The 26,862-nt window shown below is 38.1% G+C and overlaps 1 protein-coding gene across 1 annotated transcript in view; it reads right to left on the reverse strand.

Moving 5' to 3' along the window:
• Positions 1–24,992, reverse strand: part of LOC131062606 (protein Ycf2) — a 198,422-nt gene extending 173,430 nt beyond the window's left edge. The window contains exon 1 of the mRNA XM_057996302.2: positions 24,367–24,992. Within this exon, the coding sequence (XP_057852285.2) occupies positions 24,367–24,916 (550 nt within the window). The 5' untranslated portion in view covers positions 24,917–24,992. The remainder of the gene's footprint in view (positions 1–24,366) is intronic.
• Between the last annotated feature and the right edge of the window lie 1,870 nt (positions 24,993–26,862).

The following is a 26,862-nucleotide window of genomic DNA, read 5'->3' on the forward strand; positions in this document are numbered from 1 at the left end:
TCCTCAATTATCTCCTTGAGCTATTACTTTACTTCCCTAAGGCCTTTATGAAGATTCTAAGTTCCCAATTACACTTCAACTCCTCTAAATCTCACTAGGTTGTACCAATACAGCTCTTACTTATCCAATTGCACTTAACCTCACAATAAACCTTGGGATTTTATGCATTTCTCACATCTTTGGAAGTTCAAGAAGAAAGCTACAGAGACTCAAAAGGGGGAAAAAGTTAGAAACTGTCTATGACTATTAATCTTAAATTGTTTGTTGTTGCATGACAAAACCACTGTTTACACAGTTGGCATAAATGAAACCATCACATGACATAGGTGACAAAAATACAACCTTCATGATGGTTTGAAACCACCCCTAAAGATACCGATAGTTTGGCTACCAGCCACAAAACTTTGCCATTTTCAAAATCTACAGCACTCTGTCATGACCCTAAAATGATATGTTTCACTAGATAATGTCTCAAAAAAAAATCAGACTTCTATAGCAATTTTTCCAAAACTTAGTGATAGTTTTATATTTTTCCGTTAGTTTGCTCTATAGGCTGCAAAATTTGCAATTATTTTTTTTAATTTTCATTTTTGGAAAGCTTACCAAAACTTAGGTGCGGTTAGTTCTTTGAAATTTATTTTTAGAGATAATATACATTCCTTAAATTAGCTCAAAATTTGGTCAAAACACAAACATTGAATTCTCTCTAACAGCAAATACTATCCTACCTTCATAAATCTTAAAGTGAAAACATAATTGAAGTCATGTCACCTTTAGGATTAGAGTATCATACTACAAATATAGAATCCAAGGACCCTTTTTATTGTCCACCACCTAAAATTGAGGAAAGAGTTCCACAAGAACATGAAACAGCGGTACATGTCATCAAGGATAGAGGAAGCTGATAGGAGAAGCAACAAACCAAAGACTGATCATCCTCTTGCCAAGGCAAGCTCGAAGAGGCCTTCTAGTAGTAATGGCTCCACAAGACTAGCTGGCCCACATCCTTTCATGTCAATACCACCATCTTCTACACTAGAGTGTTGGGAAAATAGGTGTTGTACACCTTGCATAATAATGTTGTAATTGTAATATTTATTTATTATGTGATTTCCCATGGACATGTAATGTGATATTTATTATGTGATGTTGCACATGGACGTGTAACATGTAGAGATTCCTTGGGAATATCCTCGAGGCCACTTGATGAGTTGTATTGTAACATTGGAATTATTATATTGTATTTATTTAATATTGGGGAAAGATATTTAAAAAGAGAAAACTAAGTACCCAATATTAAATGTGGGATCAAGGGGTAGGTAAGCACATGGTTTTGTGGCACATGGTTTTACTTTACCACTAGTTGGTTTTGTGTGAGCTTTTGTCTATATAAGCAAGCACATGTTTAGTGGTTAAGGTGGGCTGGTGGTTTTGGGCTATCATTGTATTGAGTCCTTTGGAGGTTTGCATTTGTGAAGCATGGCATGGGATGTGTGGATTCATACTTTGACACATGAGAATGCATTGGAGGGCTTGATGATTCGAAGGCAATCATTGTAACTCTTGTTGCTTTATGGCTGATTAATACAATGGAGTATGGATGCTTTTGGAGGCTGGGTTTTTCCCTCATGAGGGTTTTCCCAGGATATATCTTGTGTTATCTTGTGGCTTGTCTATTTGATCTTTGCATTATGGTGATTCCATAAGCTTGTATGCATGCTTTTCTCTCATGGGTTATGTAGGAAATGGATTAAATGTATGTGGGTTTAAAGCATTATTTCCAAGCATGTGGTATTAGAGCTTTCATGGTTGATTTGGGATGATAACCCTAGCTTGAGTGGAAGAGGTGCAAAGTGGAAGCCATGGACATGCATGGAAGGATTGGGACATTACAAGGTATGAAACACACTTGCAAGTTGTTTTATTGCAGATCTAAGGTCTTCAGATTTGCTATTGTGATGGGTTGTTTGCAAATTTGGGGTTTGGACAATATTTGGTCAAATGGGTTTCCTTTGGATATGAATTTAAATGAGGGTTTTGGGGGGAGCTTGCAGAAATGACCCTCTGGCAAAAAACGAACTTCACCATTTGATCCAGGTTGGCCGAGAAACGAAAAAATTGATATAAAACTTGCCCTATTTTGCCTATAGTTAGAAAAATTGCAAAATTCTTTTGTTTGTTGGCCGTGACAGCCATCAAGTTAATTGTAGCAGTCTGCAGAAATAAAAAATTTATTATCCCGTCGCTGGAAAAATTTTGTACTTGCAAAATTTAAAAAATCATTGAGGGGGGGGGCGCTTTTTGTTTTAAAAGCGAATTGAAAAAAAAATTAGAAAATATTTTGACCCGTGGGGGGGATCATACACGCACCATCATGAGCCCCCTGCGCAGTATGCAACAACAAAGTATCGTTGTCATAGTACTACGACAGCATACTGCTGTTGCTAGTACTACGGCAGTAGTACCGCAACACAAGTCCCGCCAGGGTCTGTCGGGCCGACCGGGCTTGGCCTGCCAGTGTCGGCACTCCGGTTGGGGGTTCCACCTCAATCCCGCCCAATGGGCATAAAAACAATTAAACCACCATTTAATAATTTGAAATGCCAATTAAATATTAAATCCGCCATGATGTTATTTTGGGCATGGTTAATATATTTTTATTTGCCCAATATAAATAGAATAAATTTAAATTGCCATCGATGAAATTTGGAAAATGAAATTTTTGAGGAAAATTTGGCTAATGCCTTTGGAAAGGAAATTTTTAAATCCACAAATTATTTTCATATAAAGAAATGGGTTGTTTTATTCGACGGAGCATAACTTTCATCTAGGATATCGGTACAATGATGGTTATGATTATGGTGTCATGAGTATGCAGATACATGTTTTGCATCGACACGACATAGTCATATTTGTGGTGATTTGGTGGTGATTTGTTTGATGTTAGAAGGTTGATTATTATCTCCTTGATGCTTATTTGGTTCCTTGACTATGGTGCTTGAGTGTGGACATATTTGGCAAATCAGATCAGATGTTGATTTGGTGTTTGAGTCATGTGGTCTATAGGATTATTCTCTTTGATATCTCAATTTGCAGTTTACTAATGTGATGATGAGTTTGCATGTTCAGTGATTGAATCTACGAGTTATGTGATTGGTAGAATGTGCAACCTATTGATTGCAGTGCAATGACTCGGATGTGGATTGTCTATATCCACCAGGTTTGATTCATTGCCGTGCATACTTGTTAGTTGGCCTTGTCTGTGGTCATTTGTGCATTGGTATATTTGTTTTGAGATGAGAGGATGGATGATATTTATAGTACCTGGATAGTTGGTGTTGAGACTTGTAGCATGTGATTTATCACGATGTCATGATAGCTTGATTATTCATTGGTTATACTTTCAATGGGAGCTTTTGACAGTGATGTATCTGCGGTGTAGGAATGATTCTTGATTGGTGGTTTGTTGGCGGTTGTATATATCTTCTTGACTTGGAGTTCATGGTTACACTTGATATTATTGAATTTTCAGTTGTATGTGTAGATGTTCTTCATGTAGGAGATGGTTTTCATGATGCCACATGTGACTCGGTATCATGGTTCAGTGGGAGTTGTTGGCAGTGATGTGTATTCACCATTGGATGGTGGATGATCTTCTTAGTGTGCAGATGATGCAGGAGCTCTTGATCCTGTTGCTGCAGAGGGTCTTTCACATTTGTAGGTGCACTAGTAGGAGATGGTTATCTTCATGTTGATTGGAGATGGTTACATGTGATATTTGGTTTAGAGTATATTTGTTATTATGTCATGGTTTACTCTTGATTACCGGTTTAGAGTTTGGCATGATACATTTCTCTTGAGACCATGTTATTTTCACTTGGAGTATGTGATCTTCATGATATTTGAGGATGTTGACATCTTGAGGGCTCAAGGAGTCCTTGGTTGAGGTGTGGTTTTATGCTTTCACTTGACACATTATCATGGTTGTTGTTATGTCATGGTACACTCTTGATATGTATTTAGAGTTATGGCATGTTACAGTTATTTGATATGTTCATATGGAGCATGTTATCTCTTGGAGGGGATGGTTAGATCATGATGTCATGTTTGTGTTCCTGATTCGCGATTGGAGTTTTGACATTGATCTTGGTTGGTTCTCTTTGTATTGAGTGAATGATCATTTGCTTGATTACTTCATGATGGTGCTATGTTGCATTTGGAGTTTGGCATGGATTGGTCGATTACAAGTGCTCATGGATACATGGAGATGTTGGTGATGTTGGTATTCTCTTGTGTTTAGAGATATGTGTTGAGATGGTTATTGATTTCAGCAAGAAGACCGAGGAGCATTCACCTAGTTTGGACTTGAGAGGAGATTGTTTTTAGTATGAGTTATGATGACATGGATAGCTTGATGAGCATTCTCATTCCCCACTCTTGGTCTACTCAGTGGTTTACTACTTGAGAGGTATTGCCCATTGTTCCTTCCAGGTGCATTATGTTTATGCTTATCTTTCATAGATATGGATCTTGAGCTATGAAGATGTTTAGTTCTAGAGGGTTCATTTGAGAGATGTGTAGCATTGGTTATCTCCTTGTGCATATGGTTTGATGTTATGACATCATTATGAGGATATTAGGAGATGGTTTAGTGGGCTGATTTCCTTCATTGGGAATGGTTGTTATGAGTTTGATCTTCTTGGTAATGAGAGGCTTACATCCATGTTGGCATTACATGATACTTATGCTAGTTTGATATAAGAGATTGAACAAGGTTTTTGGGTGTTGTTTTGGCTTCTCTTTTGGGGTGTTTTGGAGGAGATCATACTTGACACAACGTTGCTTATTTGAGGTGTTGGTAGAAGGACAGGTTATGGTTTACAGGTTGTCTTGCTTCATTCTATGCATTCTCTCATGTTTTGGGAGAGTGGTGACATATTGTGAGAGAGTATGAGAGAGTATGCAGCAGTTGGGTTGCATGTGTGGATCATTGTGATTGTTCTTGGTACTACATGTTTTGATTTACTTATCACACCTTGATATGAGCGGTCATTGGTAGACTTGATATGCTTTGAGCTTCATTTCAGATTTGGTATTACCCATGCAATGGGAGTGTTGTTTTTTAGATCAGATCACTAGCAATTAACACAAGTAAAAAACAGAGAATAGATAACACACCAAGATATCCTGGGAAAACCTTCCTCTTGAAGGTGAGAAACCCAGCAACTAGGATCTTTGAATATATTAATCAAATTTGAATATGACTTTACAATGTTGCTTCACTTCTTGAAGCCATAGAAACAAGTTATTACACCACACACTCTATATCCACGGTCCAAATTGCACTAGGGCATCAACCTGATACAATACTTGGCCGAATTGTCATGCAAGTGAAGTGCAAACTGTTGATGAGGAATCTGATCTACAGTATGCTTGGTTCGCTTGACTGAGGAAAGGATTCGCTTGCCAAGGAGTGTATTCGCTGACCAAGGAAAGAGTTCGATGGTGAATGTAATTGCTCTGCTGGAGCTAATCACTGAAAGCTTGAATGAATGGATGGATGATCAATGAATGCCAATTACACCTTGTATATATATGCAAGAGGCACCCTTTCATAGTGGGTCGGCCCTCAATATAATAGGGTTGGCCCTATGACATTCCAATATTAGGTCGGCCTCAATACAAGTTATATTTTAATCTTAATTTGCACATCCATAATGACTAAGGTCGATAGGCTAATTAGTCATTCATACGCTAGGTCAGCCTTAGAAGGAATCCGACCTAGCTACAAACATCAACACTCCCTCTTAGCTAGGGAGGAGTCCTTCTCAATATCTGAGTCACATAGTGACATCCACCATGGCTGCTCCCAGAGGGTGGGTCCGTCATGGCTACTTCCCATGTATGGAGAAAGCAAATGAACACAACCACCATGGCTACTCCCAGAGGGTGGGTCCATCATGGCTACTCCCATGAATGGAAATGCAAGAGAACACAAGTGCCCATCACGGAGTCAATCAACATGATGTCGTCATCTCATCATGATGTTCACCATGGCTACTCCCAGAGGGTGAATAAACACAAGTGCTAAGTCATGGAGTCTCTCACATGACATCCACCACGGCTACTCCCAGAGGGTGGAACAAGGGCTTTCACCACAAACTTCTCTCGCAAAGAAGAATGCATTAACAAGGGCTTGCACCTCAAACTTCTCTCACAAAGAAGAATGCATTAACAAGGGCTTGCACCTCAAACTTCTCTCGCAAAGAAGAATGCATTAACAAGGGCTTGCACCAAAAACTTCTCTCACAGAGAAGAATGCATTAAAGTACATCTCAAGAAATCACTGATGCTGAGACACCCTCTTAGCAAGGGCTTCATTCTCCACAACTCCAAGCTTATCTCGAAAAACTTCACTTTGGCAAGAGGCTTGGTGAGAATATGGGCTATCTGATCATCAGTGCTAGTGTACCTCAACTAAATAGCATTCCTTTGCACCATATTTCTAATATAGTGATATTTGATCTCTTCATGCTTTGATCTGTCATGAAACACAGGATTGACAGATAGCTTCACATAGCTTGATTATTACAATGAATAACAATCAGCTCCAATGATTACTCAACCAATCCTGCAAGGAGCTTTTGAAGCCACACTACTTCTCGAGCTGCCATACATGCTGCAATATATTTTGCCTCTGCGGTGCTCAGTGTCGCTGAAGACTGCTTCTTGCTACATCAAGTCATCAAAGCACACCCCAAACTGAAGCAACAGCCAAAGGTGCTCCTCTAATCAATTACACTCCACCATAGCAAATATCTGGTCTAGTATCAACAATCCAGTCTGTTGCCTGTACATGGTAGAATCTACCAAATCTTCATGATGATGTGGCTCTCTCTTAAAATGATATCAACCTTATCACCTCCTCGTCCAAGGTTGCATCTGATGAAATGTCAGACTCCCTCTGAATCAAATATCAACCTTCTGACCTCCTTGTCCAAGGTTGCCTCTGATGAAATGCCATACTCCCTCTGAATGTTGATTCCTCCTCTTCAAAGAAACGGATCGCAATGATAACCTGAATAGATTCTTCCTCTTCAAGAGGGAGATGCCTCCAGTTATGTATCACCAACTCAGCAAGTTGTGTCTCTAGTCTCCAGTCTGTGATGATGCCTCAAGCTCTTCTTTTCTTGAATGCAATCTCTTATGCTTCTTGTTACAAGTGTGGTTGTCGTTGCACCAAATGATCGACCTGTTAATGCCCAATATAACCACTAGACTTATAGAATCCAAAGGAGGCGGTTAAGCCATGTCACAAACTCAAACGCTATGCTGCACAGCACAAGGAGACCAAGGGCGCACACCTTGCAACAATCCCCCCCCCCCAGCGCAAGCAAGGGGTTTGAACCTGTGACCAAGGTCTGATACCAATTGTTACAAGTGCAATTGTCGTTGCACCAAAAGATCAACCTATTAATGCCCGATACAACCACTAGACTTATAGAATCCACAGGAGGCAGTTAAGCCATGTCACAAACCCAAGCGTTGCGCTGCACAGCAAGGAGACCAAGGGCGCACACCTTGCAACACTTCTTGGTCCGTCCTGAAAGCATTTCAAAGAGAAATTACAGATAGTTCATAGAACTAATCTATCCCGAAGGGAAACACCAATGCTAGAAGCATACATGATTCACTATTCAAATGTATGAATTAATAGCTACATAAAAGTTCATGAACATTAAGCATGAAATACTTATCTCTTTAAGTGCTACATTTAAGCACTTTTCAGGTCTGCACCGGACTCAGCGAACCTTCACCAGAGATGAATTGAAATGCTCGATACAATATGAGCCAAGTCCCCAACTATGGCGAATGAGAGTTGACTTTTGTAATTCATGTAATTACTATCACTTCTCTTTGTCCATGGTTCCTCTTAAGATCTCCCTTAAATATCTTGTAATGGTTGTTGAGTTGTGCCCCCTTGAGTTGGAACAATCACGTCTCCCCTTTTGTTCCCCTTTAGGCTAGCTTTAGAAGCTTCAACCTTCTTTTTAGCCAATCAAATTTTTGTTATTTTCAAAACAACAACAGTTCTTGTATCAAGGTCTTTGGGCTCCTTGAGGCTCCAATCTATTGGAACAATAGGTTGTATCTGAATGTGGGTGGTGTAGATAGGATCAACCAAATTAGACTCGTCATCATCCACATCACCAATATCTCAAGTTCAACCTAGTCTAAAGGTTACAATCCACCTCAAGGTTATCCTCATCCAATTCCTTTTTCTGAAGTCATTTTCATTAGGGCAATCTGCCTAGTAGTTTTCCATATGAGGGAAATGTTGGAACCCAGGTCCAAGCTGCAAATTGTTCTATAATGTCCCCATTTCAGACTTACCATAATTTAGTCCCAAACAAAATTCTTCAGCATGATGTTGACTCCTCTTAAATATTTGTTGACCCTTTGGTAATATTGATTTCTCAAACAATAATTCCCAAATTCCTTGAAAAAACCTAAGTGGTGTGGAAGTTAAAAACACAATCAATATCTCCAAATATTACAAGTGGGCCCCATTCCCTATAGTGGAGCTGCTGCTAAAAACACAACAAAAATTGTGAAATCTGCAACACCTTTTCTGCAAATACTGTTGGAAGATTCTTTTATTATAGAATTCTGAATAATTATTGGGTGGGCCCACAAAGCACTTTGGCAAGCTTTTTCTAATAATACAAAAACCTAAATTTCTGTTGAAATCTTTTTCCTTAAATTCTGATATCTCTGTCAGATCAGAATCCTCCCACGTGGTATAGGCCATTCTCTTGCCCCATTGCAATCAATAGTCTTGAGTCTGATTTAAACTCATGTGCTGGCAATTTGTAAGCCAAGTGGATCAATGCTCACCAGAGCAGATCCAATTAAGGAATTATAAGTAAATAAGTTTTCTAAGTTCCATATTCATATCTCTGCTGTCTCTGTTATGATCGATGATAATTATGTGAGGAATGATCTCTGATCTGCAACTATAGTTTGATTGGATGCTGATGTCTCTGATCTATCTTGATGACATATACAAGTTGAGGTGTGCAATCTGCAGAAGTAAAGAGAATTTTCTACCCTTTCAGATGTGTCACTATGGAATATATGTTGCAAATTTCTCCTTCTGATCGCACCCTGTCTTTGAACTATGTATCTCATAGGAAAACATACTTGTTGTTAGTTCTTAGTTATAGATCGAGCCCTTCCATTGGTTGTTATTTTCCTTAACCAAACATCGCACCCTTTTCATTAATATTTGTGCTCTTTGATTATTCATTAAAGTCATTGTTTGCAAATGAATGCGATCTCAACTATTCTAACCTGACGTATATATATACAGATCGACTATTGTTCCTGACATTACTTGATGTGAATGCAAGTGGTATTTGCTACTGTCTGAGAGTATATCATATTCCCGATATATTCTTTGGGCATATGCAAGACTTATTGTTGTTGACCGACCCGATCTGATCGCATATTTGATACAAGACTTGTAACGGCGAGGATCTATAGATTGCCAATAATAGGCTATCTCTGTTTCAAATCTTCTTGATTGGTTCTTGCACTTTGTGTGGATGCCGCCTCTGTCTGTTGACTCCTCCGTCATCTCCTCCCCCCAGATACTAATTCTTGATCCTCTGCAAATGCGGCATTTGTCTTTGATCGCGGGCTTCATTCAAATCGGAAAATTCTGCCACCTTCCGTGGTGTCTCAATCATTGACTTGGCCAATTAAAATGTTTATGAATTCGAGTAGATCTGTTTGGCGCTGCCCATGCTTTGACATCCGGTGATTCCCCTATCATTGCTTCTCCGCTCGGGTTGAACCCATCTCATCACTAAAGAGCAGGCACAGGAAGGAATATAGCTCTGATACCATGTTGTTTTTTAGATCAGAATACTAGCCATTAACACAAGTAAAAAACAGAGAATAAATAACATATCCTGGGAAAACCTTCCTCTTGAAGGTGAGAGACCCAGCAACTAGGATCTCTGAATATATTAATCAAATCTGAATATGACTTTACAATGTTGCTTCACTTCTTGAAGCCATAGAAACAAGTTAATCCACCACACACTCTGTATACACAGTCCGAATTGCACTAGGGCATCAAACTGATACAATACTTGGCCGAATTGTCATGCAAGTGAAGTGCAAACTGCTGGTGAGGAATCTGATCTGCAGTATGCTTGGTTCGCTTGGCTGAGGAAAGGATTCACTTGCCGAGTGTATTCGCTGACCAAGGAAACAGTTCGCTGACCAAGGAATGAATTCGCTGGTGAATGTAATTGCTCTGCTGGAGGTAATCACTGAAAGCTTGAATGAATGAATGGATGATCAATGAATGCCAATTACACCTTGTATATATATGCAAGAGGCACCCTTTCCTAGTGGGTCGGCCCTCAAGCAATATATGATAAATGTAAAACAATAATATAATAGGGTCGGCCCTATGATATTCCAATATCAGGTTGGCCTCAATACAAGTTATATTGAAATCTTAATTTGCACATTCATAATGACTAAGGCCAATAGGCCAATTAGTCATTCATACGCTAGGTCGCCCTTAGAAGGAATCGGACCTAGCTACAAACATCAACAAGGAGTTCCTGGATATGTATGTACTTCATTTATAGGTTTTGATATAGGGAGCTTGATTGCGGTTTATGGGTTGATATGATATTGGCATGAGTTTACTAATGTTGGTTATACCGAAGAGGTATGGATGGTTGGATGTATTGGCATGTGTTGTGGATGTCATTTCCGATCATGTGAGTTTTTAATTTATGACAGCAGCTAAGAGCCTTTGTTATCACATTGGATTTTATGCTTGTGTTCATGGATTGGTGCATCTTCACCTTGGCTTGTTCCTTTTCTTCCATAGTGGCATGTTGCAGGATGATAGGAGTTCTTGCTTGAGATGGTGGTCACATGGTTTTATTGCAGGTATCTTGTTGGAGCACGAGAGCATGTTGGAGATTCATGTGGTTACATGTATGGCTATGATGACGTATCTCATTGATTGACCCTTAGGCAATGTATACAACAAGTGGGAGAATGTTGGGAAAATAGGTGTTGTACACCTTGCATAATAACGTTGTAATTGTAATATTTATTTATTATGTGATTTCCCATGGACATGTAATGTAATATTTATTATGTGATGTTGCACGTGGATGTGTAACATGTAGAGATTCCTTGGGAATATTCTCGGGGCCACTTGATGAGTTGTATTGTAACATTGGGATTATTATATTGTATTTATTTAATATTGGGGAAAGATATTTAAAAAGAGAACACTTAGTACCCAATATTAAATGTGGGGTCAAAGGGTAGGTAAGCACATGGTTTTGTGGCACATGGTTTTACTTTACCACTAGTTGTTTTTGTGTGAGTTTTTGTCTATATAAGCAAGCACATGTTTAGTGGTTAAGGTAGGCTGGTGGTTTTGGGCTATCATTGTATTGAGTCCTTTGGAGGTTTGCATTTGTGAAGCATGGCATGGGATGTGTAGATTCATGCTTGGACACATGAGAATGCATTGGAGGGCTTGATGATTCGAAGGTAATCATTGTAACTCTTGTTGCTTTATGGCTAATTAATACAGTATGGATGCTTTTGGAGGCTGGTTTTTTCCCTCATGAGGATTTTCCCAAGATATATCTCGTGTTTTCTTGTGGCTTGTCTATTTGATCTTTGCATTATGGTGATTCCGTAAGCTTGTATGCATGCTTTTCTCTCATGGGTTATGTAGGAAATGGATTAAATGTATGTGGGTTTAAAGCATTATTTCCTAACACAAAGAATGTTGTGGTTACACGAAAAAGAGGCCCATTGAATAGTGCCTTCAAAAATGAAATGAGAGAGGTTGCAGATCAAAGCATTGGTCATTGCATTTATGGCAATGGGCTTCCTTTCAACATTGTTAGATCACACCTTACTTTCGAGACATGGTGCATACCCCTTTGCAATACACATCCTAATTATGTTTGTCCAGGGTATGAAAAGGTGTGAACCACCTTATTGGCAAAAGAGAAAGCTTTCGTAGAGACACAATTGAAAGTCATCAAAGATACATGGCCAAAACTAGGTGTGTCCATCATTTTTTATGGATGGAAAGATTGTAAAAATAGGCCAATGATCAATGTTATAGTAGTGTGCCCTAAAGGGGCAATGTTTTTGAAAGTGGCAGATTGTGAGGGGCAAGTGAAAGATGCAGGTTTCATTGCCAATATCCTCATAGAATCCATTGACATGGTGGGGCCTAAAAATGTTGTCCAAATCATAACGGACAATGCTAAAAATTGTAGGGCAGTTGGGTCTATAGTGGAGGCTACATATGGGCAAATCTTTTGGGCACATCTTTTGGACACCATGTGTAGTCCACTCAATTTAATCGTGCAAAAGATCGCCACACAAATTGATTGGGTGAAACAAGTGCACGCGGAGGGCAGGGAGATTCAAGTGTTTGTGACTAATCATCATATGTCACAAGCCATTTTTAGGGCCTTCTCCAAGTTGGAGTTGTTCAAAGGTAATTACTAATTTAAATTCTATTTTTTAGTTTTTTAGTTTTTTAGTTTTTATAGTTGATATATGATGTGTATTTTTTATGTCATGTTAGGTTGCTGAAACACAATTTGCATCTCACACGCTCGTCTTACGACGACTTGTGAAGGTGCGAGAGGCCTTGAGTTCTATGGTCATCAACACCTTGTGGAGTGAATGGAAGCAGCCCAACATAGAAAGGGCTCAAAAAGTATGAGCATCGATCCTTAATGAAAAATGGTGGGATAAGTGGAATATGTTTTGAATTTCACCGAGCCCATCATGAGCATGATTAGGTATGTTGATAGTGATCGCCCATGTTTGGGTGAAATTTATGATGCCATGGATTGCATGGTGGAGAAAATGAGAGAAGTAATACAAAAAAAGGATAATGACCCAACGGGAACATTTTTCGAAGTTGTGCAACAAATTGTTGTGGACCGTTAGAACAAGATGACCACCCACTTACACCTCTTAGCATTTGCGTTGACACCAAAATTTTATAGCGCGGAGATGCTTGCAACACCAAGGAGGGTGCCACCATATAGAGATGTAGAGGTTGCTACTGGCTATAGAGTTGCCTTTAAAAAGATATATCAAGATGAGACAAGAAATATTGTCTTGAGGGAGTTTGGCCAATTTGTATCTACAAAATATCATGATGTTGTAGCTCTTCAAGCCAGATATGGAATGGATGTTGATGAGTAGTGGTATGTACATGGTCCAAGGAACCAATTTCTTGCAGCCTCTTGCAATTAAACTTCTCTCCCAAGTATGTATCTTTTTATTTTTTATTTTCATAGTTTTCCAATTCCATTCGATGCTATCATATTAAAATATTTTTATTTTATAATTTATAAATTTCTAATTATGTTTTAACTTTTAATAGGTTGCAAATTCTTCAGCTAAGCAGAATTGGAGTACATACTCCTTCATCCACTCAGTCAAACGTAATCATTTGGGTGCAAAGAAAGCAAAGCATTTGGTCTACATACACTCCAACCTTCGTCTATTGTCACATAAGAAACCTGAATATAATGCGGGTGCAACAAGGAATTGGGATCTAGCCCCTCAGTGTGCTGATTTAGATGCTATAGTTGTACAACTTGCCAAAGTCTCTATAGATGAGGCAGCTATGGAACTTGAGGGAGACATAGCTAGTGGGAGTGGCATTCCAATGGATTGTGGTTCAAATGTCAAATGATGCTAAATTTGAACCAAATAATGACCTTGGGCTTGGGCTTGGGCTTGGGCTTGATGCTTCAGATGAAGATGAATATGAAGATTAGATCCCATAGGCCATGTGGCTTGTAATTTGAATTTTCATTGTGACATGACATTTTGAGACTTGAAAGTTGAATATTATCATTTTTGCAAATCATGAATATGGTACTACATTTACGATATATGAATATTTATTGGCAACTATGGATTTATCATTTATGTATGGAAAAGTTACATTGTATGGATTGTATCATTGTAATAATGGTAGTGATAGTTTATATTTTATAATTTTGATGTTTGAACATACATATAATATATGTATATATGTGTGTTTGTGTGTGTGCGTGTGCGTGTGTGTCTATGTGTACGAACGTACCCATACGCATACCCAAGGAAAAAAAAAATTGTCGATTCCGTGATTCCATACCCAATTCCATATTTGTACCTGTACTCGAATCAATAACTTTGGTTGGCATAGCCTTACCATATTTAGAATTAGGACCTTACTAATTGTATGAATGGAAGATGAGTAAGAGGCAAGGACAAATGTTCAGTTGGAAAGAATTTAGTAAAGAATTAGCAACCTTCTATGAGCAACCATGCAACGGAAGGTATTTTACCCAACTAACAAATTTAAAACAATTAAGGTCTGTAGCTGAATATAATACTAAGCATTTGAGATTGGCACTTTGGGCTCCAAAGGTGACACCTTACCAAAGGCAACAATTGTACATCAATGGACTTAAGAACCAAATTCAACATGATGTTCGTTTGTTGGAACCTTGTATAATTAGGAAAGCTATGCAACAAGCATTGCATATTGAGAAACAAAACACTACCAAAATTTTCATACAAGAAGAAACCATGAGAGTAACTAACAAAAATGTGACTATTCCTACTAGAAAAAACATTGGACAAATTCTTTAACCTAAAAGAAATTAGTGAGATCTGTCCTCAACAAAAGACAATGAAAATAGAGAAAGACCTATGTTGGAATTGTGATAGCAAATGGTTAAAAGTCATAAGTGTCCTAATCATGAGAAAAAGAATGAGGTTGAAGAAGAGGAAGAAGTACCTACAAAAGAACCAAATGTAAAACTTACGAATGAGGATTCCAAAGAAAAAGAAAGCATTACCATTTCTCTACATGCATTGAATAGAACAAATGCACCACAAACACCCAAAGTAATTAGCAATATTAAGAAGAAAACTGGGAGTTTTTTTTCCTTTACTAATAGTAAACATAACTTTTATCAATAGAAGATTAGTTGATGAGCTCAATTGTTTTGTTTATCCAATCTCTAATTTTCAAGTCATGATAGCTGATTAGAAACAACTCCCTTGTGGTGGTAAATACCATAATATTAAACTCTCAATAGGAAATTATCAACTAGATTTAGAAATGTTTATTATCTCTATTAGGAGAGTGGATGTAGTTTTGGGTGTGCAATGGCTCAAAGTTTAACAATTAGGAACAGTGTTTTTCAATTTTCAATACTTATCCATGACTTTTAGCACACAAGGGAAAAAAGTGTAAACTTTTCGGAATACAATCACAACCAAGTGAAATCATTAACTCCCATAGGATGGAGAAATCGCTCACGAAATGTCCTTATAATATAGGGGCACAACTATATTTTATAAAGGCACAAGATATGACAACACAAGATCAACTAAAATATATTTCTAGGAGATGTTTCTCCCAAACCATCATATCATAAAATATTGAATTTGTACATTATTATCTGATTATTGGAGACTAGCCCATCGAAATGGTCTATTATTTTACAGATTTTTGCATTTATTTCCAAGAAATATCATAGCACACTCAAATTCACATCAAAGGTATTTGTATCAACTTACACATGCCTTTGACCTATATTGTCTATCCGTATTTGTTTTGCCTTTAACTCAATGAAAAATGATCATTATAAGGTGTGTTAAAGTTATTAAAATAATTATCATCATATATTGTATATAATGGGCATTTAGTTCTTTTTAGTTGTTTAGGTAGTAGTTTCTATTTTCATAGCTTGCTTCTATTTTAGAAACTCCGTATTGTAATTTGTTTATTAAGGAGTTTTCCTCTCCTTAATCAATTCATTCAATACCATAGCAATTTCATGGTATTAGAGCCCTATTAATTTTTTGACAATTTTTTTAAAATAAAATCATGTTTTCCTAAAAGATTTTTTTTCGAAAATTCTTTTAGAAGTTTTGTTCGATTTTTTTTTAAATTGAAGGTCTTTTTATCTGCAAAATAGTGAAAGGGGTTTTTGGTGCAAATTGCGGATTGGTTTTTAAGAATCAAGGGTTTCTGACTTTTTTTCACAAATTTGTTTGTCCTACAAATTGCGATCAATTTTCCCGCATGTCAAAAGAGTGTTCTTCTATGTTCTTTCACGCAATTTGTCTCTAGAAATCACGGGTCTTTTGCTCGTCCGCAGCGATGTTTTATTACAGAGATTGCATCAGTTTTACAATCTGCAAACACATGATTTTACAAAAAAATTGTGGGTTGCGACCTGGTTTCTGGGCATTTATTTTCTATGGCGATCTAATTTTTCTGTACAATGTCTACTGTTTTATCACACAAAGGACCTTTTTCCATAGTGCGAGATCACAACTTTCAGTCGAGTGGTCTACAAAGGGACCTTTTTCTACAAGGTCATTTTTGCACACATTTTTTGACAAGTTTGTTTCCAGATCGCACAGCCTTTGTTCATATGGCGTCTACTATGTGCGCCCAGATCGCCTTCCTTTTTCCTCGACTAGGGTTTATTATTTTTTCGCTGCTACTATGATTCATGGGTTTTCCAACTATACCTAGTTCTTTACTCCAGGACCTAGGGTTTTCTGCCAGAGTTTCAAACCTAGGGGTATTAATTTTCTAAGCAGTGTCTCGAGATTCGTGCCAACTACACGTTGAAGGGTTTTGACTAATTTTGACCCAAAAAATCAAACTTTTTTTTGAAGTTTGCTGCTAGAGTTTGACCTCATTTTCCGTGCATTGGAAGATAGGAGGGATGGCGTCATTGCCCAACATCATGTTGGAAGGCCATCAATGCTTCAACGACAAGAATTACAACACGTGGAAATAGTGCATGCTCATGATTTTTGAGCACCAATGCCTGTATCAAATCATTCTAGGTAAAACTGGTCGTCCCACGACGACAGGCAAAGACCAAGACAAGTTCAATGAGAAAAATCGGGAAGCTATTATGCTCATCAAGTTATCAGTCACCAACAAAATGCTTCCAAAAGTGTCGTCTAGCAAGACTGCTATAGAGATTTGGACGCACCTGAAGAGTCTCCACGAAACGTCAAACAAGGGCAAAGTATTCTATCTAAATAATATGTTGTTTTCAATTATGATGGACGAAAAGATGTCTTTGCAAGAGCATCTCATGAAGATCAAAGACATTCACAATCAACTAGAGACCATTGGTCACAAGATGGAAGAAGTGGATATGGTGGTTATCACATTGAAAAGCTTACCACAATCCTATGAGCACTTCATTGAAACTCTCAACATTGCGTCTACCAATGTTGACCTGAAGTTTGATGACCTGTGCAACAAGACAGGTGGAAGCAACAGCTTGGGAGCAGCAATGAGACAGCCACAGTTGAATAGGCCTTTACTGCCAAAGCCAAGGACAAAAGCAAAGGCAACTCCACTCAACGAAAAGGACAAGGCAAATCTGAGGAGAGTTACAAGAAGGCTATCACTTGTCATATTGTGGTAAGCTTGGTCGTATGAAGAAGCACTGCAGGAAGCAGTTGGCAGATCAAAAATCCAACCAGTGAGGGTCTTAGCAGAAAGCCCATGTTGCAGAGCATACTGAGTAGGAGTTTGCCTTCTATGCATTTATGGCCAAAAGACCAGCAGATCATGCCAAATCATTTGCCCGGTACATTGATTATGAAGCCTCTCGGCATTTTACACACAGGAGAGATTGGTTCACAGAGTACAAGGCTTGCTCCAATTCAATGATCTTCTGCAGAGATGAAGAGTATACAGTTGTCAACAAGGGCAACGTATAGATTACATCTAGTGGGAGAAATCTCATATTTCTCAACATATACTATGATCCAAGCATGGAGCTCAATCTACTCTTTGTGAATCAAATTATGCAACACTGTCCAAAGTTGGATGTCATCTTCAGCGCACATAAGTGCCACATTGTTGATAAGGAGTACAACAAAACGATTGCAATTGGCCTTGAAGATCATGGATTGTATAGGTTGGTTGATACTGAAGAGTTCCAGGGGCTTGTAATGGTTGCGAAGAGTTCATCCATCAACATTCTTTGGCATCAACAGTATGGGCATCTCAACCTATCATATCTCTCTCAGTTGGCTTGGGAGAATCTAGTAGAAGGATTACTTACATGAGATTCAACAACTGACACATGGTGTTTGCAGAGCTTGCCACGCAAGGAAGCAGCATCGAATTCCATTCTCAAACGAACAAGCTTGGAGAGCATCCAAGGTCCTACAACTAAATCATACAAACGATTGTGGACCAATGAATACTGCATCGATCGCTGGTGCCAAGTATTTTCTTCTGTTTGTTGATGATTTCAATAGAAAAATGTGGGTGTTTTTCCTAAAGGCAAATTCATATGTGTTTAATGAATTTCAGAAGTTTCAAGCATTAGTTGAAAAAGAGTTAGGACATCAAATAACTCTTCAGTCAGATAATGAGGGTGACATTTGTTCCAATGAATTCATCGTCTTTTGTGCTAAACATGGTATCAAACGTCAGCTTACCACACCCTATACCCCTCAGTAGATTGGTGTTGTTGAGCAAGGGAACCTTACCATTACAGAAATGGCCCATTGTATGCCAGAGAACAAAAATGTTCCTAAGAAGCTTTGGGCTGAGGTAGTATATACTGCAATGTACCTTTTGAAATGGTCTCCCACACAGGGCATCAAGAAGATGACTCCCAAGGAAGCTTGGTCTGGGAGGAAACCAAATATCAGTCACCTCAAGGTTTTTGGTTCAAAAACATTTGCTTGGATTCCAAATGCAAAGAGAACCAAACTAGATTCCAAAAGTCAAAAGTCGATGCTTACAAGCTATAGTGACAATCATAAAGCCTATCGACTGATTGATGTGGACACTGATTGTCTCACATTTAGTAGAGATGTGGTTTTTGATGAAGAAGGTGGGCCCTTTCTGCTCTCTTCTCCCATCCAACGTCTTGAAGATCAACCTCTACAAACTAGAGATTTGGGTGTTAGGCTTCCATTAGCTCCACTTGAAGGGAGGGATTCTGATGATTCTGAACCTGAACTTGTGGAATCTCCTAGGCATGACCCTATACCGCCAGATTTCCCTCAGTTTAACCTGGATCAGCATCCAAAAGATGGTTCTACTCTCCAACCTAAGTGGTGGGAAAAGCTCATCAATGATGTTTGGGATAATGAGCTTGTCGAAGAGGCAAGAGCAAGAAGAATATAGTCAATTTTGCTCTTATGGCCAACATTCAAAGTGTTTATGAGCCCCACAATTATTCAGAGGCGAAAGGTAAATCTGAATGGGAAAAGCCTATGGAAGTTGAGCATCATAGAGTTTTGAAGAACACTTGGGTTTTGTCAGATCTTCCACCAGGAAAGAAACCCATTGGCTACAAACAGTTCTACAAAGTGAAATACAAAGCTGATGGAACTCTTGATGAATACAAAGCTTAGTTGGTGGCTAAAGGATTCTCGCAGAGAGAAGGCATTGACTATGAGGAGACCTTTACTCCTACAACAAAAATGACCACCATCTGACTAGTTCTGCCATTGCAACACAATTTGGCTGGAAAGTCCATCAAATGAACATGAAGAGTGCCTTCCTCAATGGTGATTTGGAAGAAGAGGTATACATGATGCAGCCTCAAGGTTTCAAGGTTGCCAGCAAAGAGCACCAGGTATGCAAACCGGTGAAGGCTCTTTATGGCCTTAAGCAAGCCCCCAAGGCGTGGTACATCAAGATTGACAAGTATTTGGTTGCACAAGGCTTTCAAAGAAGTCCTTCAAATTCCAATTTGCATGTCAAGAGTGTTGGTAATGACATCATTCTTCTTGTCATCTATGTGGATGATATCATCATTACTGGTAGTGGGATACATTAGCTTGAGTAGATCAAACTGAATGTGTCAGGCATTTGATATGACTAATTTGGGTCTTCTACATTATTGTTTTGGTGTAGAGGTTTGGCAAACAGGTGGCAAAATTTTCATCTCTCAGTCGAAGTATGCCAAGAGTTTGTTGGACAAGTTCAGGATGACAAATTGCAAACCTTCATCTACACCTATGGAGAAAGGGCCACCTATGGTGAAAGGGCTTAAACTATCGGCCAAATCAGATTCACCAATGGTGAATGAATCCACATTCAAGCAACTAGTTGGTAGCCTTATCTATTTTACAGCCACTAGACCTGATCTAAGTTATGTTATGAGCTACATATCTCGCTTCATGACAGACCCTAATGAAGAACATTGGGTTGCAAAGAAGCGTAAACTGAGATATGTGAAAGGGACACCTAACTTTGGCATTATGTACAACAAAAGTAAAGATCCTCGGCTGATTGGCTTTACAAACTCAGATTGGGCAGGTTTTGTTGATGACAGAAAGTCTAGTTTTGGGTATGTCTTCAATCTTGGCATGGGTGCAATCACGTGGACCAATAAGAAGCAGCATGCGGTAGCTCTTTCCTCGACAGAAGCAGGGTATCGAGAAACTGCTAAAGTAGCATGTGTGGCAATATGGCTACGGAAGATGCTTTCTAACATGAAAATGTCTCAAGCAGGGCCTTCACCCTTGTTTTGTGACAATCAAGGGGTGCTAAAGCTTGCCAAGAATCCAGTCTTCCACGAGCAAACAAAACATGTGGAGTTTCATTGTCATTTCATAGTTCATAGTTCATTTCTGTTTTAGAAACTCTGTTTTGTAATTTCTTTATAAGGATTTTTACTCTCCTTTAATCAATTCATTCAATACCATAACAATTTCAAAAGTTACATTTCAGTCTTCTTTGAGAATAATGATTTGTTAGCATAGTTTACTAACACTTATGATTCAATTTGGATCAATATAGAATTGCATTGCAATCACAACTGATTCCCTGTTTCCTCAACAAGCTCTTGCATGCAAACAAGATATACACTTCAGCTTGTGGTGCTGTAGTCCTTCTTGTTCAATTAGAAGTCGATACAAGACCTCTACATTTGCTTGTGACAATTAGCTGCCTTGTGCCTACCAGCGTACCAGATGTTTTAAAAAAAGATGATGCCTGCACTTGGTGTTTTCAAACACCAAGATTATAAAATTAATATTGGAGCTTTTACAAAGCAAACAAGATGACGACATAGCATCCAAGCTAAGTAAGGCCTCATTGAACAAGAGCCAAGTGCAAGACATGAAAGTAGCCAAGTACACATTTATCCTCTATTGCGATATCTTCTTGACCACAGACTTCAGTCCAACCTGCCAAATTATTACCTTCTCTTGCTCACATTGATCCTTGCCAGGCATAATGGACTGACCCAAATAATTGAATCTGTCTTAGCTTGTCTTTCACTGGTCTGCCTGCTTGAGAATCAACCTGCAAAAGACCTATAAATCGTTGCAATTTATGAATTGCAGAATGTGGTTGCATCAGTAAAACAAATAAGTCTATTGAATTAGAGATGAATCAAACATTATAATCTGTAACAAGGTCTGATAACTCTCTCTTTCCATCCTAGACTCCTCTGCTGTTCATAATCTTTTTTCTTTTCTTATTTGAGATTTAAACTTTGAAAATTAATACATGCATGTGCTGTCAAAGAGAAAGATTGTGTATTAATGCATGCTGCACCCACTTTCAGCAGTATTGCTGAACTTTGGTCTCATTTTGCATACATCTTTTTTAGCATAAAGAATTCTAATAAGCCCAGATTTGGGCATTTTAGTGTACATGTGCAATTTTTTTGGGTGGATAGTGGATAGAGAAAACAAATAAAAGTGGCAGCTTGCATGCATAATAAGCCACTTACAAGCAGCTTTTCTTCATTTAGCATTCTGTAGTGAAATTAGGGTTAACCTTTCTTTCCTTGGCCACTATAACTAAGCAGACAATGTCTCTTTCTTTGCCTCTATATCTTTTGCCTCCATTAGAATCTAATACTTCTCCATAAATTTAATGTAAAAGGAGAGAGATGATCGTTACTTTATCATCTAATGTGATATCCAGGAAGAATTGATGAGCAAAATTGGCAAACACTTCTTTATTTTAAGTGAATTGTTCAAGAAAATAGGCTGTATATTTTAATATTGGACATGTTTCTTCTTGATATTCATTTATGTGTCATGTTTCTTGTTTATATTCACATAAATGTCATGTTTGAGGTGATGGCTATAATTACCTTGCTTTGCCTGGGCCTACAGTGTTGGTCCGAACTTCGATTGACAGATTACAGGCAGCAGTTGCATAATCATTCTTGTCACTTTGTTTGATGGTTAGTTTAGTGGTTTATTGTTTACACTTTCCAACTAGTATTCTATCGTTCCTTACGATTTACTTTGTGTGCTAAAGGGCTTACACTTGATCTGATTAGAACTAGCTTTAGTGGACAGTCTGAACTTTGAAACTAAAAAAAAAAAAACTTTGCCCTTTTCTTTTAGATTAAATGTCAACCTTTTCCATCAAAACAAAATGCATAGTCTAGTTGCATTGGATCTGCCTTTAGTAGACGGCAAGGATATACTACAATAAATGCAAAACAATATTTTATTTATTTCTCTGACTGTCAGTATTGAAGTATAAAACTGTGGCTTTGGTTGTTCATGGACCTCTAATCAGTTGTCATCATTATTAGACTTACTTCCAATTACATTAAAGTAGAATTTCATTTCATCATGTTGCTATAATTTCAATGGTGTGGGCGGATTGCTAAGGCTCAGTTTACCCCCAGGCTTTGTCATGAGGTCAAAATGGAAGGTTGGAAACCATATACAAAGCAAGGACCTAAACAGGGCGTCTCGCATGCCAAACAGGTGTGCTGGCTAGACCAGGGCCTAAAAAATTATCAAAACTCAAAGGATGTACATATTATCTAATACGAACTCCTTTTCGTTTATGTTATTTGCTTTATTTTTGTTTGTACATTGATTTTTCAACAGTTACTTCTTACATAGAGTAGTTTGCAGTTTGCACATCACGTCAATATCTTGGGAAGGCAAGACAAACTTGAAGGCGGCCATTGGGTCTTTGTGCCCACATGTATTATGCATATTCAAAAGTGTAAGGCATGAACTTTTGGCTTCCCCACTTCTGATTCTCACAGCCAAGGAGCACTTTCTTGTGCAGGCACTATAGATGATATAACTATTCCTGCCTAGCCAGCTAATAAAACTATCCTAAGTGATGCAATACACTAGACTAATTAACGCCTTTCTATTGTGATCAATATGCCAGATTCCCCACGTTCAGACTTCTCCTGATAGAATTATTTACTTCTGCAGTATTGTCTTTGGGATGAAGCAAGTGGTGGTCTATGATTAACTAGAAGTGCTATAATGAAGAATCAGTTGAAAGATCAACATCTTTTTGGAAACAATATACTGCAATAAGGAACCCCAATCCTATGACTCTTTATAGAAAATAACCAGATACGATAAAGGTCCATAAAAGAGATCCCTGGGTGAGAGAAATAACATATTATTCAGTATTCTTCCATGTGTTTCCTTCAGTAAGAATCAATTATAACTCAACAGATGATAAACAGAACATGAGAGGAATTACCAAAATATTGCTTAACCACCAACATAATGTATTGAGCTCGGACCAAACAATGACTTAGATAGAGCAACTCTTCGCAAAACATTATTAAAAAAAACAAAACTTTTTCTGTAAATTTTATTAGTTTGGGGACGAAGAATTCTCCATTAACTCTTCTGGATAAAAATGTAAATGGTTTTATCCAACGTTTCGAGTGAACTACCTCACTTATTTATATTTCCCTGACGATGAGTGAGATAGTTCATTCTAAATATCTGACAAAAAAATATAATGCAGTTATACAGAAGAGGTCTAGGAAGGTAAATATTGGTGTTAAAAACAGGCAAGAAAACGCCTTGAGTAAGAATGTCTCACAAATCACAGTTCGGCCATATAGTACAAGAGATATGTTCCTTTTGGAATACAAATTCAATCAGAGTTGCAGTGAAAATATTCCGAGTATGTAAAGCAAGGTGTTGTTACTTATGGGACAAAGAAAACAAATTTGTATAGAGAATTGCTGTTAAAAGAATCAAGGGAAATCCCGGCGATTGAAGTTATTGGATGTATACTTATTCATGTTGCGGCTGGATAGGCATGGGGCATAAGTATATACGACTCGAACATTGTTAGTAGTAGGTATTCACATTACATACTATTGAATTCATAAAGTTCTTGGAGAAAATTATGTAGTGGCTTTTAAATATACATTTGGGATCGCACTAAATGATTCATCATCAAGATAGGGCCGTTTTAGATCATCAAGACGATATTATTATAGTGAATAAAAAGCAATAGAATACCTGCATTGCGCATAGTGCGCAAGAGATTTTGATAGTTTTCCAAGCATTCCTCAAACCTTTTCTCTTGCTTCTCTTCCTCCTCCTCGGCCTGCAACTCACTCTCCTCATCATCATCAAAATCGTCGAAATCGTCATCAGAACTATCATCCTCGTCGTCCTCGACGCCCTCACCTTGCCCTGCCTTAGCGGAAGAGTCTCGTTCTTTACGCCCCAATTCCAAGCCCATATAATCTTCATCTTCATCTACTGGTGGTTCTCCCCTCGCCTCCCTCTCCTTCCTTGTGCGCTCTAGTTCCTTCTCAAGCTCGGCTAACATGCCATCGATGTCGTCCAGTCCGAAGGTGGAGAAAGGGATGGAGCGAAAACGTTTACTCATATTCATGGAAAGTGGCGATTTGGAGATGAAAGAGGAGAAAGGTTTAGAGGAGTGGTGGGCAGCATGGTCCACTGTAATAAACGAAAGAGAGTGAGTGTAGCTGTCCTTGAAGCTGCGTGTGCACCTGTAAACGCGGAGAAGCATTCCAGCCCAACCTCCTCTTCCTCCCACCATTGCTCTGCTTCTGATTTTGCTTCTACAAGGCTTTCACCCTATTCGAGCACACGTTACAGCACATTTCTAATTTTTAAAATGCTAAATAGCATAAGCCTATATTCATATTCCTGTAACCATGAAATTTGCATATTATTTCTTCAAAAAAAATTAGTTGAAACAAAAACAAGTGTCACTTAGTGGGAGTATTGATATCATACTATTGTAATATAAATATTTGTTTTAATTTTTAATTATTATAATTTTGAATTGTAATAAAAATATTTAATTTTTAATTATTATAATTTAAAATTATTGTTATTTTAAATTATATTAGAATAATTATATTTATGTAATATTAACTATAATTTTTATTTTAATAAATAATAAAATAATATAAATTAGCAATTGCACTTTGGTGTGCAATGGGTATGCCAAAGAGGTGTGGAAGGTCAATTAGGGAAATTTGGTCTATTTTTAGATAAATTTGTGTAGTGCATGAGGTCAATTTGTGGCCATGATGTTATTTGTACAACAAAGGACTTAATTGGCACGGTGATAGCTTAAAATCAACTATGCATCCACTTACAAGGATTCAATTATAATGAAATGAAACCTTTGAATTGGGAAGATAATCAAGTTTTATTAGCAACAAGCTCATATTATCTTTGCAATAGGGTGAGTGCAAGAGTGAGGTTGAGATAGCTCTAAAAAGAGGGATATATAGAGGGGTAAGAGTGAGAGAGAGTTTGGTAAAGAGATAGATATAGAGATAGAGAAGAAGATGAAGATATAGTTGGAGTCGAAGATAGAGTGGAGAATGGGGAGAGGAAGATGGAGAGAAGGAGAGAGATATGAGAGAGACGGAGAGAGATAGAGAGGGAAGAGGAATATATAGATATGGAAGAGAAAAATAAATAGTTGGAGAGAGATGAAGATATAAAAAGATAAAGATGGAGATGGAAAGTGATATAGAGGGAGAGGGAGAGATATAGTGGTACAAAGAGATAGAGATAGAGGGATAGATGAAAGAATTGATAGGGAGAGATAGATATAGAGAGGAAAAGATATATGGATATAGAGGTCCAAAAAGAGGGGGAATGAGAGAGAGATGGATGGATAGAAGGAGGCATGTCTAGAGATTAGGGGAAGAGATGAAGATAGAGAAAAAGAGGAGGGAAAAATGATGGAGCAAGGGAGAGGGGGAGATAAAGATAGAAAGAAAGGAGATAGGGAGGGAGAGACAAAGAGGAAGAGATAGAGAGAGATATAAAGGAAGAGGGAGAGATGATATATATATATATATATATATATATAGTATGTATGAGATAGAACTAGAGAGTTAGAGATACATAGAGAGGGGAAAGGGGAGAGAGATATAGAGATATACGGGAAGGAAAAGGGAGAGAGGTAGAGATAAAGAGATAAATAGGGGGATAGGGAGGGAATGGGGGAGGGAGAGATGGGGAGAAATAGAGAGGAGGGTAAGATAAAGAGAGGGATGGCCCAAAGAGAGAGGGTGGGGGGAAATTGATATAGATAGAGGAAAATATAGATAGATAGAGAGGGATAGGGAGAGAGATAGAGATATATGTATAGAAAGTGATAGATAGACGAGCCAAAAAGAGATGGAGGGAAATATAGAAAAAGATATATTGTGCAAGAGATATGGAGAAAATGAGATAGAGGGGGGGCAAGAGTGAGAGAAAGGAGCTGACAAAGACAAGTAATAGAAAGAGAAAGGTTTAGAATTTAGAGAGAGGGAGAGAGATAAAGAGGGGGAAAGATAGAGATAGAGAGATATCTAGAGAGAGAGGGAGAAACATGGAGTGTGTGTATATATTAGAGAGCAGAAGTAGAGAAATATAAAAAAGAGGGAGTGGTGGGGAGATAGGGAGAGATAAGACAAAAAGAGGGAGAGAAGTGATAGATAAGGATATAAAGAGATAGATATAGGGATAAAAGGG

Source organism: Cryptomeria japonica, chromosome 6, assembly GCF_030272615.1.
Source record: "Cryptomeria japonica chromosome 6, Sugi_1.0, whole genome shotgun sequence".
Classification (NCBI taxonomy): domain Eukaryota; kingdom Viridiplantae; phylum Streptophyta; class Pinopsida; order Cupressales; family Cupressaceae; genus Cryptomeria; species Cryptomeria japonica.